Source organism: Saccostrea cucullata, unplaced genomic scaffold (assembly GCF_032062105.1).
Source record: "Saccostrea cucullata isolate Sc308-1 unplaced genomic scaffold, CSIRO_AGI_Scuc_v1 ctg1016, whole genome shotgun sequence".
In the NCBI taxonomy this organism is placed as follows: domain Eukaryota; kingdom Metazoa; phylum Mollusca; class Bivalvia; order Ostreida; family Ostreidae; genus Saccostrea; species Saccostrea cuccullata.
In genome coordinates this window covers 1,667-22,277 of record NW_026926521.1, presented here as the reverse complement: position 1 = coordinate 22,277, position 20,611 = coordinate 1,667, and the positions used below count along the sequence as shown (strand labels likewise).

At 34.8% G+C, this 20,611-nt stretch overlaps 1 protein-coding gene across 3 annotated transcripts; it reads left to right on the top strand.

Annotated features, from left to right (window-relative positions):
* The first annotated feature begins 8,589 nt into the window (after window positions 1-8,589).
* Window positions 8,590-15,761, top strand: LOC134271937 (metallophosphoesterase MPPED2-like). 3 transcript variants are annotated; one of them, XM_062754167.1, is made up of 6 exons: window positions 8,590-8,755; window positions 9,765-10,055; window positions 12,187-12,415; window positions 14,222-14,340; window positions 14,574-14,684; window positions 14,889-15,761. In XM_062754167.1, the coding sequence occupies exons 2-6, from the start codon at window positions 9,773-9,775 to the stop codon at window positions 15,041-15,043; spliced, it is 897 nt and encodes a 298-aa protein (XP_062610151.1). In that variant the 5' UTR covers window positions 8,590-8,755; window positions 9,765-9,772; the 3' UTR covers window positions 15,044-15,761. The 3 variants fall into 3 exon arrangements, with proteins under 3 accessions (XP_062610151.1, XP_062610153.1, XP_062610152.1); XM_062754169.1 differs by lacking the exon at window positions 14,222-14,340 and adding an exon at window positions 12,904-13,019; XM_062754168.1 differs by having other exon boundaries at window positions 8,590-8,780.
* Window positions 15,762-20,611: the final 4,850 nt, after the last annotated feature.

The following is a 20,611-nucleotide window of genomic DNA, read 5'->3' as shown; positions in this document are numbered from 1 at the left end:
AACGTTTTTAAAATATCCAAACACTTAAACATATGAAATTGGAAAATTATTTTTCATCCCCAAAGGATTATATGAGAAAAACTATTCCTGGTATCTTGCAGAAATGCCTGGTAAGGTACCTCAATTTTTTGTGAGTAAACATGTTTAACTAGCAATACTTCAATGACAAACTCTTAGAAAAATTTATCTGTTATTAAGGAACGTCTCGTTTGTCCTTAAATTTTATTTTTTTGTTGTTGTTAAGGTCTGTTATATTTGTAATGATTACTGCAATCACAAAGTTCAAGTATCTGAATTAATTGTAGCTCGGTAAAGAAGAAAGTACGGTATGAGCAAAATTCCGCCCAATTCCAAATTTTAATTAAATTGTTCTTGAAACATGTCTAGAATGACCACTTCCTAAGTCATTTTAATTTTTGCTATTATCTCAAACCATTTTTCCAAGAGAGCTCTTTAAATATAGGTAGTTTTCGTAAGAAAATAACGCAATGACGTTATGACGTCAACTTGACGTTATATGATTTGGAACGTTTTAATCCCGATACAACGTGAAAGAAGAATAAATTTTGAACTGAAAAAGCTGTAGCCTACTGTTTTGTTTCCATTGTGAGCTACTCTTAAAATGTGGAGCGAGTTTAAATTTCGCTGAATTTAAAAATTGTCTTTACTGGAAATTTTGTTGGTCATTGATTTTGCTAGATTTTCCAAGAAAACGATTCCTCAAGAAATTCAATGGAACATAATTTTTAGCTTGAAGTCCAATTTTTTATCACGATTAAATCTTAAAATTCTGAATGAACGACAAATCTTTCTTTTATTCAATTTATTGTTGTTTTTGTGTGTGTATACAGTGTAAGTTTGTAAATAGAAAATAAACACGAGGACATATACATCATACATGTATGAATTATAACTGCATACGATATTGTTCGTGCATTATCATGATGGTTCTTATAATAAAGACGGCTATCTTAATTTGAAGTTTGATGATACCATGTATATGAATTAACAAAACACAATTTTCAAGTTCAGCTTTTTTTTGAGAATACAAATGTATACGTGAACATATTAAAAAAAATTCAACTTTAATTACAAAAAAAGAACATCAGGATATGCAAAAATCATTCATAGGAGCTACGATGTTTTTTCTTCTGACAAGTCGCTTGAAATCATTAATCCACCCTTACGATAGGATTTTCAGCATTATTGAATCATGGTTAGTAACCCCCCACCCCGACCTCCCCTTTTCATTGGATCACACGTGATGCACATTCTTTAATTGCAGACTGACTGCCCTCATGTTTACTAAATGATAATATATCTAACCTTGGTATTTTTAACAACTTGCGTTCAATTTTTATATTTCAGATCTCTGTAATGCTCCGATATTCTGATAGCTGCTGTACACCTTGCGACTATCAGAATTTCGGGGCAAAAAAAATCTGCTTTTAATAAGATTGCTCTCCATGGCAATTGGTGACGTTTTCATTAGCTGTAGAACTGTAGCTCTCCGAAATAAAATTATACTGACAGACCAGAGAGCTTCAGTGCCACCCATTGAAAAAACTGTATATTTTTTGCTCACAAAAAACTGCGCTTTTTCGATTTATTTCTCCATGTTTTTAAAACTGTCATTTCAAAATATTACTAACCGTGTGTTCCTAACATATTCTTTCACTGTTTCCACATCAAAACATTCTTTTTAATCATTTCAAATAGCCCTCCTCGTTCTGAAATTGAAATCATAGAAAATTTCGCATATTTATACTGCCAGTTTGGTTTACAAGATAATTCGGTCCAACGCGCTTCGTACATATGCAAACTATAAAAATAATAGGATGACGATTAAGGACTTTATTTAAATCTACCTTTTTAGCAACTGGGGAAAGATTTTGGATGAATTAATCCAGAAACAGCAAACTTTTTGTGGGCAATAGATATACAGTTTTTTTTCAATGGGTGGCACTGTAGCGCTCCGGTCTGTCAGTATATATTTTTTCGGAGAGCTACAGTTCTGCAGCTACGTCTTCATATGAGTGAAAAATTCGCAAGAGGTAAAACATCGATATATTATAAATAATTATGTTCCATTGACATAATAATGCTTTAAAATTAAAATGCGATTCTTCAGAGTTATACAGGCATGTACATGTAGTAACGGGGGGGGGGGGGGGGGGGAGGTTACTTTTATTTCCCAACATTACTTTTACAATTGAAAATGTTTATTGAAAAGCTGGCCGGCCCCAAGCTTTTACTATGGTAAAGTGATGTTAGGGAAATGTAGAATTTTATGCATAAAATCGGTACTGAAAGAACTCGGCACCTGAAAAAAATTGGCCTCTACCCCCCCCCCCCCCCCCCCCCCCCCCCGACACACACACACACACTCCCCACGAAAAAGGAATTTCGAGCTTTGGCAATGCTTGCTTTCTCTTTTGGTTTGTCAACTTTTCCAGGTGAGTAAAAAACAATTTTCTGCCCCCCCCCCCTCTTCCCATTTTTCAAAAAACGATGCTACGTGCTTGTTATATATCACTTGTAAATCTCTTTTTGTATATAACCTTACAGGAACAAGTTGACATTTTAATTTGATTGAGAATGTAAAGTCAAACAGAATTTTAAAGCTAAATATGGCGTACCTGAGCCTAAAAAATTACGCGATAACGTGTAGATTCAGATGATGTTTGTTATCTAAGTTCAAATTATTTTTTTTCACGAATTTAAACTTAAATATTCCCAATTTTCTGTGGATTAAATTGACTTTTATAACTGTGTCTGACATTTTTTTATCCAAGCCGGAAATAAATAGGTCATTGTTTTCAGTTTGTGATACTGAGTATCTATGAAACGCGATTGATTTAAATTGTGTAATTTACAGGAATTCCGATATTTGGGAAGTTTCTAGTATGCCGGTCCCCAGAATCACGCGATTGCGCATGAGCAGTTATTTCCCTTGCCGTTGATATGCAGAATGTAAACAAACCGCAATTTCCCACTCGCTTCAACAAAACGCATCCGATCGAGTGATTAGGGTTAGGTTAAATATTTTTTAAAGTTGGGGTTGTTTTATAAATCCACTCTGTAATCTTTCTGACTTTGGGCTTATTAATGTCATTTTTGCTTACAAAAGGCACTATGAGTGCCTTTTGTGACCAAAAACTTGCATGAATCAGCCTGTCGAATCGCACCGATATCTTACACTTTGGTTTAGTTCACGAAATTTTTGCTTTACAAAGAACAGGAAAGTTGAAGAAATGAAAGTTCGGGTAAATCAACTCTATTGCGCAGCACAGTTAAGGTTACAAAAAGGAGGCGGAGCCTAATTTGTACGGGAAAACTTGACTATGACATCATACAAAATATACGTCATACAACATTTCTTTAAAATACCACAAAATGAGTTGATTTGCTTATTTTACCAGTAAGAAATCATCAAACTACATAAAAACTTACTACAGCGCGCTATTTTATCCTTAGTTAAATCTCACACAACAAGATATAAACTATTCACTGATTGCAACACACTTGTCAATATGACGTCATTTCTTAAAACGTGACGTAGTTTGTATGCAGTGAGAGACAGATCAAGTAATATTTTTTCAACTAAATATGTATTCTCTAATTAAATAAAATATTATATACATATATTCTATGGGCCAATAACTTGAATTTAATGTCTTCTTCACTATTTTATTATTATATTTTCTGTACATTACGTATTTAATTGACACTGCCGTATATTTGTATGCAAGTACATCGGAGGGTAATGTGGGGGTCGTAATAAATTGATCTAGTGCAAGGGCATACACTCTATGGATCATAATAAGCTTTTACAATTCAACTCTTGAACTATTAAGGTATCTGAAAAGTGCTGCGATCCTGATGAAATCTTAAAAGTAATTTAATTATATCAATATTTCATGCCGCCGACCAGCAAAAAATATAGCATTCGGTCATACAAATATACTTTTAACAATAAAATTGGAGAATTTAGACAGGATCGCAGCTTTTTTAGAAACTACTATGCGTGTTGAAAATATTTATATACTAAACTTGGAAATTTAACTTGGTTATGCCCTTGCACTAGTGACATTTATATTTAACATCAATTCGCAAGTCAATGTGCTAAAATCACGCGACTGTCGCATCACGTGACTAGTCTTAATATAAAATATGATCGTCCTCGATATGTACTTATTAATCATAATTACAATTATCCGATATAAATAATGTACTAAAAATAATCGCCATCCTGATTACGAATACATTTTTAAATACAAAATTTTATAGATATTTCCATTGCGCACCTTAACTGTATTGCGTGTCGAAACATGACGATTTTCAGCGCTGAGTTTAGGCAAGTTATTGTAAAAGCGACTTGCCGTTAACTGCAGCTCGATATCCTGACCTCCTAATCATGTCCAAATATTCAGAATATTTTTCCTTTCAAATCGATAATGATGCACAATTCAATCCATCGATGACCAGTAATTAGCTAACATTTGTTAAATCCCTGTATTTCTCACAAAAATCACGCAATTTTAATAGCATTGGACTTTGAGTCCTATCAGGCATTTCTTCATTACGTCAACACATAAGTGACGCAACTCATGAATATTTATGAGATTACGTCAAAAATTGATCATGTGACTACATTCCTAAACAACGCAAGATGGAGATTTACTTCCTAAACAAGTACGTTATTTTACGAAATCTTTTAATTCTCATTTAAAAAACTGTGTTTAAAAACCAGTTTTTTAAACCCATTTTTTCACAAGGAACACGAATTTGGGGTCAAATTTGCAATTTGTGGCTTCTTTTTCGATTTTGTCGATCGCTCACGCGATCGTCTATATATTGTACACCGCCTTCGGCGGCACCTATTTTAGCGCCATATTTATGGGGACCGGTATACTAGAAGTGTTCCCGATATTTATATAAGGTAACAAAACAAATAGAAAGATCTGGTTAATTTTTTTTAGTCTGCATGCCGTTTATGGCTTGAACGCAAGGATTTTCGTGATTAAACGAATATATAAGTACTTTGTGAACATTGCATTTTAATCTAATTGAACTTTTTTCACAACACTCGTTTACAAGGAATACATACATGTAAAATTGGGACTGATCAGGAGTCCGAGTGACAATTCCGGTATATCTATAAGGGCCGCCGCACTAAGTATTTTTTCTTTGCAATATGCCCCCCCCCCCTATTTCTTACAATAATTGTTTCAACAAACCCCCCTCATCCACCCCCACCCCCAAGTTTTGTGCTTGAATTTTCTTTTTAACTTATATGTCGCTCCCAAATCCGTCGTCTATTGACGTTTCAGGATCCCTGACAGATAATTAATGACAGTCAATTTTAATTTATCTAGCAATCTTTATTTAATAAAAATAATACCAGGTGAAATATACATAGGCTTTTTTTTGTTAATTCATTGTGGAATATAACATCTCTTAAAATATAGACTGGTGTATCGTTTTTTTTATATCAACCATCTGACTGTGGGAAGGATATATTTTTTTTATCCGGAGCGTACATATACGTGTGTGTGTTTATATAAGAATGCAACAATATATGGATTCAGAATATTGATTAATTTGAACAGATTTTGCAAAGGGTTATCATATTTTATATTATAAGTGTTTTGTTAAGAAAAATAAATCATAATGATAAGAAAATCAAACGGGATCTATTGTGACGTCATCTTTGTTATTATTACGTAATTTATTTACATCTGCTAACGGTAGCTATATAAACTCTCTCAGTTTCCAAAATAAAATTATACCTTTGGCATAAAATTCAAACCCTTTTTATTCTTCTGTGCTAATACGATTAATCTATTGAACTTCTTTTTAATTTAATTTAATTTTCATTTGTTCTTGACCCTTATTGGAAATGTTTGTCAGATGCACGCTAGGCCTAACACATCGTCAAATCTCCCTTATTAAACTTTCGTATTTTCAAGTTTGTATGCTATTTTTCTTGACAAATAGACTTACATGAAAAATAAATATATCGCCGATGCATGAATTATATATTTATTAACATTTTGTATGAATTGTGGTCATATAATTTCACATAAATAAAATACACCTCTCAATGAACTTTTAATCCGCCTCCGGAAATATACTAATCAAAATTTCTAAGTCCCCAGGTAAGTTTTTGCTTCACAGTGCTTTTATATTAAATTATTTACACAATATAAATTAATAAGTATACAGGATAAAAAGAAGCAAAACAATTATTTTTCACTTAATCTAATTTTATTGATAGGGTTTAACACAAAATGCAGAAACGTAAAGGTACCCTAGAATTCAAAATTCGCAACGTTTAATACTGCATTAATCCTTCTTTAAAACGAATTAAGAGCAAGACAACTGCTTATCAAAGTTCATACTATTAAAGAAAAAATCTTTATTGAGGGTTATTCCATGTATTGCAAGGTCGTCCTCTATAGTTACGCTAGATTCTGCTGCTGGAAAAGCTCTCACTCTCCCGTCCATCTTGTCCCATTCATGTTCTATAGGGCTGAGATGTGGATGACATTGAAGCTTACCGAAATTGTTTGTACCCGACAATATTAATCCTAAAGTACATCAGGCCTCCTTACACACATTCCCCACTCTTCCAGTTCGTTTCTTATAATTTTGATAATGAAGGAGACCTCAATTAATTTTTAATGAGTTCAGAGCAATTTCACGCGCAGTTAGGTTCTTTCCATAATGGTGAGTATTTCTTATGCAGTAGCCCTGTTGATGGGTAGTTGCAGTTTGTGTATACATTTGTACACTTTGACCATGGGCACTTCCGGTTCCGGTTTCAGTGAATTTCCGGATAAACACTAGGATGGTTTAGTGGTATTTGTTGAAAATTTAGCGATTTTTAATGATTGTAAGGAATTCATGCAAGCTTTGTTCAACTTTTTGACGATATTTTTAAAGTTTTAAGTAAAATAAACAAATACAGGGGAAGGAAATACAACTCTCCTCTACTATCACCAGCTTTGGCCTTGTCAACTTCACTTGCACATTGTTGTACGGACATACACGGCATTTTAATCAAGCTTTTTTCTGTTTTTCGTGAACAACTAAAGATAGAGAACACATGGAAATTTAAATAAATAAAAGATACACCCGAAAACATATGAAACTCGCACGTCATGCTTTTTAACAAAATCGGTCACGGTCGAGTAATTACACATTCGATTACAAATTTTGTAGCCGTAACAGGTAAGCATTGAAAAATAAAGGCAAAATTATAGGCAACTTGTCAATTGATTTTAAGGTTTTTAAATACTTAGAATAATAAAAGTGGGGACTTAGAAATTTTGACAAGTATAGTACTGTAAAGTCAAAATAAACATATATACTGCACATTCCTCGAGCAAAATCTTATCCCTATTTTCATCCGTCTTTCATCAAAATGTTTTGAAATATACGTGTTTTATTTTGCTCGAGGAGTGTGCACTACTTCAATTTTAGAAATATCTGTCGAAAATAGTGGAAAAACTAGCAATATCCGGAAAAAACGGATCTTTAAACGTGATCTATACGTCTAAATGACAGAGTGTGAAAATTTTGCTTCGCATATTCTAAAACTACAAATCATCCAGTACATGCACATATATTTAAAATTTTAGCAAACCTGTATATTATATAACGGAAAATACTGGGCCTCCGTATAATAACTAACGTACTTAATTCTTTAATTCATTTTGCTGATGTTAATTATTGTTTGCTCGAAAAAGGATGGAAAATCTTGAAAGTTATACCTCTTTTGCATTGTTTAAAACTTGTCAACCTGTTTCTTAATGCAGAAAAGACTGCATTATAATTTTTTTTTGGGGGGGGATAAACTATCTAGTGCTATTTAGACAGTAATATCACTTACATGTTTTATTTATGGTAACTTCAGTGCAATAAAAGCCTTGAAATATCTTAACTTTTTTTAATACAATACCTACAGTCAAACCTCATTATCTAGAATTCAAAGGGAAATTATCAAGGAAGTTTAAAGACTTTGAAGTATCCAAGAATTGAAGATATTGAGGTTTAATTACATATAGAAAAATTGTTGGGATTTCAGACTGACTTTGACCAGCTATTGACATACCCATAGTTTATCAATTGGTATTATTCATGGTTAAGTATATTGACCTGTATTAAACATGCAAAATTTTCTTAATCCTTGACTATTCACTTCAATTTGCAAAGTGATAAATAATTTTAGAAACCAATTTCAGATTTGTAAAAATATTTATGATTTTAATTGCAAGTGATTGACAAGTTATTGTCAGGTTTTAGTATTTATCTTACATTTAGTGTTGGGGGCAAATTGAAAGGGGGAGGGCTTCATAACCAACAAAAAAAGGTACATGAGTAAGGCTTTGCAAAAAAAGGAGGGGGCTAAGCCCCCCTCCCCGTGTTCCGGCACCTATGTGTCAAAATATCAATATTATTCATTTAAAAAACGTATATCAAATTATCATTTATTAAAAACCGTAATGAATAATAATAATCATTTTTCTTAGCAAACAAAATAATGTTATTAATCCGGAAATAAAATTTCCGATCAAGCATCACAGCATATACGTATAACACGAAGTAAACAACAACTAGAAGTTGATACTATTTGTAGCTATGACAAGAAACGTAAATTGCAGACATTCTTGTTTCTGCCTGGACTTGTAAAAATAGAAAATGAAAACTTGGAAAACCAGATGAAACAAGGAAATCTTGTTATGAATTGGTAACAGCTTTTTTATATGGGGAAGGTAACGTTAGGTCAATAGGTGTTCCTGTTTTTGCAGTACAATGTGATAAAGATGTATGGAAACCTATATATATCAGTTGTATGCTAAGTAAATTATAAAGATATATGAAATTCTCGTAAACAGGGAATTATACATTCATCTTTACTCAAATAATGCTGTTCAGGATCTTCCTGAGGATGCAATGTCATTTATTTACATGTAATGATGTAAACCCTGATAATAATATTGAAAGTCAGACGCTCCTAAGATGCATAGTATTAGTAGACCACAGAATATATGCATGTGTGGTGGTCAGGTGGGTTTGATCACTGTTGGCGATAGCTCAGTTGGTAGAGCACCTGACTTGAGACTTTATAGGGTGTCCACCGTTTTGTCCGCTGCATTTTTCTCCTCTTAAATTGCATTAAATTTGGTGCCAAATTGCCATGCTCTGGAAGCATACTAAAGACATACCAGTTAAGGAAGAGTCTGGGTTGTTGACTTTTGGGGTCATAGACCTTTAACTTAAAGGTCAAACCCAAGCTCCAGTCAGGTGCTCTACCAACTGAGCTACCGGTTATCAAATCAGTCTGACTACCCCATTCCTCCGTCCTTAAACTGATCAAATCACTCTGACTACCCCCATTCCTCCCTCAGGAGGGAGGAATGGGGTAGTCAGACTGATTTGATAAGCGGTAGCTCAGTTGGTAGAGCACCTGACTGGAGCTCGGGTTTGAATCCCAGTCTAGTCAGTTGCATTCTCCCGATTACGTGTATGGGTAATTTTATTACATATTGTGCTCCTCCTGTTTCACTTATGATCTGACACTTATTTCGGGTTTCCAAAACCATAGTGCTCACAGTATCTCTAGGTAATATAGCTAAAGTCATGTAAAACATTTGCTTTAATTTTTTACTAATCTTTAAAGGATTTCTTTATTATTAAATTCCATGTAGTACTATAATAGATATACATATATCTGATTTTACACTCTATGTTTATAGGAATCTAAATGATGTCAGGCAGTGAAGAAATAACGGTTGACAAAGACACAGCAAATCCAACAAAGGCCTGGGAGAGAATTCGGATCCACCAGCAGCACATCCGATGTCCCCACCCAGACCCGGTCACCCCTGTCACCCCCGACAAGATCAGGTTTGTCTGTATCTCTGACACCCACGGGAAGATTGAGAGGTCAGGGTTACGTATGCCTGCAGGAGACGTGCTTCTTCATGCTGGGGACTTCACAATGAGAGGAAATCTTACAGAGATAGAGAAATTTAACTCCTACTTAGGTATTGATCATTTTGTAAAAAGGGATGTAACTTTGTATTTCAAATTGGATGTGTCTGAGAAAATAGAAGTGCTATATTTATATATAGAGGATATCTATATTGTGTGATTTGATATTGGCTTTATCCAACGAATTGAAATGGTGTATATATTCAAAAGGCTTGCCCAGTGAATATACACCATTTCAACGAGTTGGATGAAGCCACTATCAAATTACACAATTATAGATGTTCTATTTATCTCATACGACTTTCATTTTAACAAAACTTTGAGACTTCCCCTGCGAAACTACATGAATGATTGCTAAATTCAAATTGATGACGTACAACTTGATGACGTAGCACCGTTGATGTTGACATCCCTCGAAAGAAAGTAGATCTTGTTCAAAATTTAGAATTTTTGCTATCTGCGTCTTTGAAAACATTATGTGACAATTGCTGGAGCTTTACATCGAACGGACTTCTGACTGACAGTTGTAAGGACCATTGGATCATGAAAATGAACTCGTTTGGACGATGGCAGTACAAAACGTGATAGGCAAGGCTAGGGGCCTACTGGTAGATTCATTGTTGATCCATGGTAAGTTACACCTACGTTACTAGGTAGGCATACGTAGTATAATATAAGACAGCATTATTGAAGATGTTAAAGGAATCTTATAACAACAACTTAACTGGTAGGCTTTACTTTTTCCGAAAACGATTTAAAGGGGGGGGGGGGTAACATCTGTCTTCAAGTAGCCAATACAGGTTCCTTGATAAAATGAGACACTTCTTTGACATATACGAGTCTTTTTCTTGCTTTTAACGATGTTATCGCTCTTTATCATTCATTTTATTAGGGCAATAATAGGGATCACAAATAAAAGTTTCAAATAAAATTTTGAAGCGAGGGATCGTGTCAAAACCGGAAGTGCTATTGATAAAGCATCTACCTGTTGATAAAGCACAAGTTTATCCAACGGCCTGTATCACCCACACGTATGAGATAAATACATGTATTATATTAACCTTCATTAAGGGAAAAACTTCTTATTTCATAAACTTTTACTTTATGTAATATTAAACCAGTTCTGTATGATTTTTTTTTAATTACATCAGGTATATAGATATTGGCTTTATCCAACGAGTTGAAATGGTGTATATATTCGCGAGGCTTGCCGAGCGAATATACACCATTTCAACGAGTTGGATAAAGCCAATATCAAATCACACAATTATAGATGTTCTATTTATCTCATACGACTTTAATTTTAACAAAACTTTGAGACTTCCCCTGCGAAACTACATGAATGACTGCCAAAATCAAATTGATGACGTATAACTTGATGACGTAGCACCGTTGATATCTGTGTCTTTGAAAACATCATGTGACAATTGTTGGAGCTGTACATCAAACGAACTTCTGACTGAAAGTTGTTAGGACTATGGGGATCGTGAAAATCAACTCTTTTTACGATGACAGTACAAATCGTGCTAGGCAAGGCTAGGGGCCTAGACTTTGTCTAGATTGTTTGCTGATCCATGGTAAGTTACACCTAGATTACTAGGTAGGCATACGTAGTATAATATAAGAAAGCATTGTTAAAGATGTCAAAGGAGTCTCATAACAACAAGTTAACTGGTAGGCTTTACTTTCTCCGAAAACGATTTAAGGGGGGGGGGGGGTGTTAACATCTGTCTTCAAATAGCCAACGGGTTCCTTGATAAAATAAGACACTTCTTTGACATATACCAGTCTTTTTCTTGCTTTTTACGATATAACTACTCTTTAACATTCATTTTATAAGGGCAACAATTTTCACAAATAAAAGTTTCAATAAAATAAAATCTTGAAGCGAGGGATCGTGTCAAAACCGGAAGTGCTATTGATAAAGCATCTACCCGTTGATAAAGCACAAGTTTATCCAACGGCCTGTATCACCAACACGTATGAGATAAATATATATATATATATATATATATATATATATACATGTAGGTGTCTGTTTTTATAAAGATGAGGATTTTAACACTAGAAATGCACTGGAGTACATGTAAATAAAATTACATTTTATATGATGCCATTTTAATGTTATTGTTTGAAACTATTATGAGTAATAATTATCCATATTGTTATTTAAATATACTACAGGTTCTCTGCCATACCAACTAAAGATCCTTGTAGCTGGAAACCATGATTTAACTTTGGATGAAGAGCTCAGTGATTCAACTCTGTTGTCATTTGGATTGCGAAAATCTGAGATAGAGTCTTACCTTAAAGCCAGGGGACTTAAATCTGTCAGCAAAATGTTAACAAATGCCATCTATCTCCTAGATTCTTCAGTCAGTATTTGTGGGATCAAGGTCTATGGTGCACCCTGGTAAGTCATAGTGTCATAGTCATTTTTTTTTCACCATAAACATTTATTTCTATAATTGCTAAAAAATTAATATCTTTTAAGATTTTCAGAAGAATACTGCATATATTCATGACAACATATTTTTCACAAGAAAATTATTTAATATTTGTAAGTGAGACAAAAATTTTTCGCGAGGTATGGTCTTTGTTGTACCGGGTATATACATATATAATCTTTACTTAAATGTGAGAAAGTAATTTTTGCAAGCAGTCAACATGCTCGTGTATTTATGCAAAAATAAAGCTCTCTCTCTAAAAAAAAAAAGTGATCGAAAGTATTCAATATGCAATTAAATTTTACAAGCGAGTTCAAAATAAAATATAAAGAATTGTATACGGTCAGCAAGCACTCATTTAAAATAGTTTTTTTTTAAATTAATTGATAACTTGCACATGTATCTCAGATTCAGACAAAAAAAGAAAAATTGTGTGATATTAACTCGCTTGCAGGCAACCTGTCTTTTGTAACTGGGGTTTCAATGTGAATAGAGGGAAGGAACTGTTAGAGAAATGGCAGAAAATCCCAGCTGACACTGATATCCTCATAACACATGGACCCCCAGTTGGTAAGACCTCTTTGTAACTTTCTTTGTACATGTAATGTAAGACTCCAAAGTGCGATATGATGCCAAAGTGCAATAGTCTGCGCCAAATCCCAATTGCATGCTGTTCTGACGGATGCCAAAATCTGATGGCTGGCTTCCACCAAGAAGCGACATGCTTAAGTGCAATGGTCTGAAACGCCAAAAAATAATCAACATTTATGACATCACTATAATTTTAACATTTATGACATCACTATAATTTGACGCCATTGTCCTGCATTCAAAAGCCATCAGTTCTGCAATTGTCCTATTCATACAATTTTACTGATTTTGCTAATTGGTTGCACCAACCAGAGAAACTACCCTTAGTTAAGATTAGTCCTTGAACACTTTTGGACTGATAATGTGTTACTTTGAACCCCTCTGAGAGATTAAGTGTTAGTCCTCACAGACTATTCAACTGAATTGGGTTAGTCCAGCACTCACCCAAGATATTCAAGTTAAAATTGATACATATTTTTGACTGTAGCGTCTATTCAAAAGATGAGAGTTAGTCTTCGCAGTTAATATTCATTGCATTTATTTTATACAATGGGACCTTGGCATTGCATTTTTGTGCTGTAGTCCTATAACGGTTGTAAACATTTATTGTTTTCTGCATCATCAGACTTTGGTGTTTTTAACCATCATGGTTTGGCACAGATTATCACACAACAGCGTGACCATCAGACTATGGAGTCTCATTGCACTTTGGATTCCTTAACATATAAAATATCAGACCAACTAAAAGCTGTTCTCTTGAAGTGCTAGATTTGTGCTTGCTGATTGTGTAGAATTCCCCTCTGCCTGTATATATACCAATCCTTTGTAGTAAACAAATAATATTTAAATGTTGCAACTGGTATATGTATAAAATATGCTCGCTCAATTATCAGTAAGTTGACAAACACCATTATTACATTATACATGAGCAATGATTGAGCTCATTTCAATCCCAGTGCATACAAACAGAATTTAAACATTTTAGTTAATGTCTTGTAATGGGGGGGGGGGGGGGTCTCAAGATGGGATACATGTAACCTGAAGCAACCAACACAGTCTTACAGGTATGCAAAATTAATAGTTTTGAACACAAAATGGTTTATATCATGCTAATTTTCTATTAATACCTTTGGATCACTTTTAAAAAAGAGAATTTCTTGACTGCGTTTCTGTATATGCAGGTCACCAAAGCACTTCAAGGGAATGGCTTTTCAGCCGCGTAGGGGAGCAGGATTAAAGAAATGTTGGGACAAAATACCAGAAAATACTGATATTTTAATGACCCATACCCCTCCTTGTGGTAAGATCCTGAGTGAATAGATTATTTAATTATGTGAAAAGATTTGAAACACCTTAGCTCTCCTCTGGTCAAAATAACAGGACATGCTAGACCCTAAAGCTGCATTAATTTCATAAATTGGCATGTACAGTATACATATTAGGCCTATATATGTTTTTCTTATCTGAGAAATGGTATTTTCGGACCTTTCTGGTCTCTATGATGAAATGACTCACCTGTAATTATTCTAACAGGACATGGGGACCTGACCGGTGGTAACAATAATGTAGGCTGTGTGGAGCTCCTCAATACAGTACAGAAACGTGTCAAACCAAAGTACCATGTGTTTGGACACATTCATGAAAGTAAGAAATTCTAGTAGCCAGAAATTGCCTCATTCGTGAATATAGATTCTTTATATTAAAGGATAGGCCTATTTTTTCTGAAATATTCATTGGCTGCTGCATGCTGCCATTTATAGTTTTAACCATGTTAACAGACCTGTTGTTCTGAACTTCTTTATCAAAAAAATGAGATTTGCACATTTAATGACAATGATATTTTTGTAGGTTATGGGATGACTTCTGATGGGTTCACGACCTTTATCAATGCTTCAACCTGTACAAGGAGATACAAACCCACCAATTCACCTATTGTGTTTGACCTTGACATTCCAGAGGGACATAGTAAAGAGGAACTTTTACACATGGAGGAAAAATCCTGATATTGGCTGATTCTTATGTAGATTCATTAATTTATTTCACAATTATATACATGTATTTATGAAATACTTGCATGCATGTGAATATGCATGTCCCTGTGACTTTGACCTTGAAATTTGACCCACTTTTCAAAAAACTTGAACAACCTTGGTCATGACTATTGAATGAAAATAGATAAAGGGATTGAAGATTTTTTTTAGTAGTAACGGAGAAAGGTCACAATAACTGTATCATTTACAGTATAACCCTGATATTTTTTTTTTAATAATTTGGAAAAGTTAAGATTATTTTTATTTTAAAAAGTATTACTAATTTCATTAGAATGCAACTGGCAGGACTTTATGCAAGAGTTGTAAAACAATGACACCACATCTGATTATACACCATATTATAACCCAGAACATTACTTAATGCTGTTTTGCATGGCTCATATTTAACTGATATGCCTACAGAAAGCCTTATATACATATACAAGCTTCTGAGGGGTTTTAGTTCCTATGGTAAAATATATTCTGTCAAGAAAATGATTGACTTTTAATTAAACTTAAGTTGAAACAAGGGAAAAAGGGTCATAGGAAGTTTTTTTTGTGAATAATTTTTTTCTGAAATATTGTCTGTGATATTAATTTTATACAGTGTTTATACATGTTTATATATTAATCCCTGTTCATGACTCATCAATTTATAATATTATTTTTATTCAAAGTCTATTAAAAGATATTACCACTATCTGTTTTCTGAGTTTTATTGTATATCTTGTAATGACCCTACAAAGTTTAAGTCAGGAAGATTTTTTTTTTACTTTTCTGCCATTAATTGACCTTGAACTTACAGAAAGGATGGTGTATTAAGGTCATTACAAATCCAAAGAATGTTGGCAGTCTTTGTACCAAGTCTGAGCATCTGATGATTCTCGATTCCAGTGTTAGAGTCCAGGCTAGAGTTTTATACTTGTACCTGTGACTTAAATGTGATTGAATGGCCTAATTATTTATCCCTGGGTCAGAACTTAATGAAAAGCAATCTTTACCAAGTATAAGCTTCCAGTATTTTTTCCACCAGCCACTTTGAACCTACTTGAATAACCTTGGATCAAGGTCGTAACAACTCTTGTCAAGGGGTTTAACAATCTTTGTATTTTGTTTGATTTTCTGGTGATAAATAAACTCCAATACAAGGTCAAATGAGTAGTAAATGTATAAGCATGGGGGAATTTATATTTTTACTGTCAGTCACCTTGAACTTGCCGCATAATAACCTAATAATAGGGTTAATTTTAATACATTCTGCAGGATGATAATTAAATTAAGCAAGCTGAGACTGCATACCAAGTATGAGCTTTTATTGTTTCCCAATAACAAAAGTTATATAGCCCAGAGAAATTTGCAGGGACCGTTCGAAGGAGCAAGTGAGCTCCGTGTTCACATTTCCTCTAGTTTCTGATCAGCTGTAATGCTTTTTATTAGCTCACCTGAGCTGAAGGCTCAAGTGAGCTTTTCTGATCAAAATTTGTCCGTCGTTGTCGTCGTAAACTTTTTACATTTTCATCTTCTTCTCAAGAACCACTGGGCCAATTTCAACCAAACTTGCCACAAAGTATCCTTAGGTGAAAGGGATTCAAGTTTGTTCAAATGAAGGGCCACGCCCTTTTCCAAGGGGAGATAATCATGAATTTGTTAAAAATTAATGGCATTTTTAAAAAATCTTCTTCTCCAGAACCGCTGGGCCAGGAAAGATGAAACTCATGTGGAAGCATCCTCAGGTAGTGTAGATTCAAGTTTGTTCAAGTCATAACCCCCGGGGCAAGGGTGGGGCCACAATGGCCGACCCAAGTTTTACATAGGAATATATAGGAAAAATCTTTAAAAATCTTCTTCTCAAGAACCACTGGGCTAGGAAAGATGAAAATCATGTGGAATCATCCTCAGGTAGTGTAGATTCAAGTTTGTTCAAATCATGACCCCCGGGGCAAGGGTGGGGCCAAAATGGCCGACCCAAGTTTTACATAGGAATTTATAGGAAAAATCTTTAAAAATTTCTTCTTCTCAAGAACCACTGGGCCAGGAAAGATGAAACTCATGTGGAATCATCCTCAGGTAGTGTAGGTTCAAGTTTGTTCAAATGATGACCCCCGGGGCAAGGGTGGGGCCAAAATGGCCAACCCAAGTTTAACATAGGAATATATAGGAAAAATTTTTAAAAATCTTCTTCTCAAGAACCACTTGAACAGGAAAGATGAAACTCATGTGGAATCATTCTTAGGTAGTGAAAATTCAAGTTTGTTCAAATCATGAGCCCTGGGGCTAGGGCGGGGCCAAAATGGCCGACCCAAGTTTTACATAGGAATATATAGGAAAAATCTTTAAAAATTTCTCAAGAACCACGGGGTTAGGAAAGATGAAACTCATGTGGAATCATTCTCAGGTAGTGTAGACTCAAGTTTGTTCAAATCTTGACCCCCCAGGCTAGGGTGGGGCCACAATGGCCGATCAAAGTTTTACATAGTAGTATATAGGAAAAATCTTTAAAAATCTTCTTCTCAAGAACCACTGGGCTAGGAAAGATGAAAATCATGTGGAATCATCCTCAGGTAGTGTAGATTCAAGTTTGTTCAAATCATGACCCCCGGGGCAAGGGTGGGGCCAAAATGGCCGACCCAAGTTTTACATAGGAATTTATAGGAAAAATCTTTAAAAATTTCTTCTTCTCAAGAACCACTGGGCCAGAAAAGATGAAACTCATGTGGAATCATCCTCAGGTAGTGTAGGTTCAAGTTTGTTCAAATGATGACCCCCGGGGCAAGGGTGGGGCCAAAATGGCCAACCCAAGTTTAACATAGGAATATATAGGAAAAATTTTTAAAAATCTTCTTCTCAAGAACCACTTGAACAGGAAAGATGAAACTCATGTGGAATCATTCTTAGGTAGTGAAAATTCAAGTTTGTTCAAATCATGAGCCCTGGGGCTAGGGCGGGGCCAAAATGGCCGACCCAAGTTTTACATAGGAATATATAGGAAAAATCTTTAAAAATTTCTCAAGAACCACGGGGTTAGGAAAGATGAAACTCATGTGGAATCATTCTCAGGTAGTGTAGACTCAAGTTTGTTCAAATCTTGACCCCCCAGGCTAGGGTGGGGCCACAATGGCCGACCCAAGTTTTACAAAGGAATATATAGGAAAAATCTTTAAAAATCTTCCTCTCAAGAACCACTGGGCCAGGAAATATAAAACTCATGTGGAATCATCCTGAGGTAGTGTAGATTCAAATTTGTTCAAATCATGACCCCCGGGGCTAGGGCGGGGCCGAAATGGCCGACCCATGTTTTACATAGGAAGATATAGGAAAAATCTTTAAAAATCTTCTTCTCAAGAACCATTGAGACAGGAAAGATAAAACTCGTGTGAAATTATCCTCAGATAGTGTAGATTCAGGTTTGTTCAAATCATGACTCCTTGGGCTAGGGTGGGGCCAAAATGGCCGACCCAAGTTTTACATAGGGATATATTGGGAAACCAATATATTTAAAATCTTCTTTTCAAGTACTTCAAAGCCATGATCAGTGATATTTATATGGAATCATCCTAAGGTAGTGTAGATTCTAGTTCAAATCATGAACCCCTGGGGGGGGTTAAAATTCAAGCCCCCTTTCCCCCCACCATCACCTCAGTAAACTTTCCGTTCTGATCTGATATGTGCTTTTTCCTAGCCGATGTGCTCAGGTGAGCGCTGTGGCCTCTGGGCCTCTTGTTCGATATATAGGCATAATATTAGGCCTGCTATGGTCTGAATGAATTAATGTTTTGAACCCCTACAAATTAAACCTTAAGAAAAATTACGTACATATTAGCTACTGTAAATTCCTTATTTTTCGCGAGTGCTTTTTTCCGCGAACTGGCTCTTTAACTTCATAACGCGAGAATTATAATTTGCGAATGGACGGTTGATCAAGTAATATTTCCATTTCTTATTTTTGTCTCTGTGATAACTCTTTGAAATTTAGCGGAGTTAATTTATTGATAAACCTGTCGGAATGTAAATTAGGCAGGTCGAAAGGTCAGGAGTTGGGGAGGCTTAATATACATGCAAATCTCGTGCGCATCTGTCTCTGTGTCTGAGGCGAAGGATGCCAAATATGCATGAAAATCTCGTGCGGCTGCAATTGTGTTTGACGTCAGTGGGAGAGGGCTATGGAAAATGGCAAGGGAGTCTTCATGTAGTTTAAATCTATGTCAACATTTTAAAAATATAAATATACAATTTTATTTCACAGTGAAACGGAAATATAAGGAATCACTGTCTAGTTCGTATAGTATGCCAGGGACATCAACGATAGTGGGAAACATGGGATAATTTAAGCATAACGGGCTTCGCCCGTTATGCAAATTATCCCATGTTTCCCACTATCGTTGATGCCCTGGCATACTATACGAACTAGACAGTGATTCCTTAAAAATGTACATAGATTTCAGCACCATAAAAATAAAAACGAGAAATATTTTTTTTGCGAACGATGCTTATCGCGAAATTACGCGGAAATTAATTCCTCGCGTATAATTAGGAATCTACACTATGTTACAACGAACAATATAATAATGATCTCGACACAAAATAGTTTAAATAATCAGTTTTTTACGTAAAATAAAATTATATTTATTAGCGCGCTTCATAAAATATGCCTATGACAAGTCTGTGTGATTCACACACCATGCAATAACTCACACAAAACTTAAAAACATTATTAATTGAACAAATTTTGCAAATTAATGCGCGTAAATTATTGTGTGACGTTTTTGCACTAAAACGTAACATATATGAGATTTTAAATCAAAGTACTGAAAAGCGGTTAGCATGCTTTCATCGAATATGTACAGTGTACAATAACAAAAAATGCATTGAATGATGCTATTAAAGTAGGCATGCATATCTTTTCCCAATGTCATCAGCGAAGAAGCAGACACACTAAATTTTGTAGTACTTAACTAAATGGTATAACCAATAACATTCCAGACTGATGTCACAAATGTTTGTTTCAAAATATCAACCTGAGACTTTTAGTTTGAAAGACAGGAAGTTCAATTTCAAAAATTTCTCCCCAATTGTCTCCATTGGTGGCGTCCAAACGTGCTCAGAACGAAAAAAAAATTATGTTGATGTTGCAAATTTAATTGGCTTTCATGCTCTATTGATTCTGAAATTAGGTAACTGTAAAGGCTACTATAGCAAACAACTCAAAAAGAAAAAATGATAATTCAAATTCTTTAGATTAATTGATTTGGAGTACTGTACATAGATCTTTAGCTGGCTAGTCTGAGAAAAACGGATGGACGAGCAGAGAATTAATTAATTTCAGAGAGCTTCAGTTTCGTAGGCTCATTGCCGGTCAGCAGGTGTGACCTGTCATTGGAGAAGCTTACTTCTCCTAGGCACCGGAACTTTCAAAGATCCGTTTTTCTTTTGAGACCAATCGCTGTTCATTCTGTAATTTGATACCGATACTGAGTACATCTGTTTATTAATATTATGAACTATTTCTCTCACAGGAAGAAAGACAAGCAAACAAGATAATAA

Excerpts from the sequence above, each read along its gene's own strand:
- LOC134271937 (XM_062754167.1), top strand. The coding sequence starts at position 9,773 with ATGATGTCAGGCAGTGAAGAAATAACGGTTGACAAAGACACAGCAAAT. Across the intron at positions 10,056-12,186 it reads GAAATTTAACTCCTACTTAG|GTTCTCTGCCATACCAACTA; the intron begins GTATTGATCATT and ends AATATACTACAG. Across the intron at positions 14,341-14,573 it reads GACCCATACCCCTCCTTGTG|GACATGGGGACCTGACCGGT; the intron begins GTAAGATCCTGA and ends TTATTCTAACAG.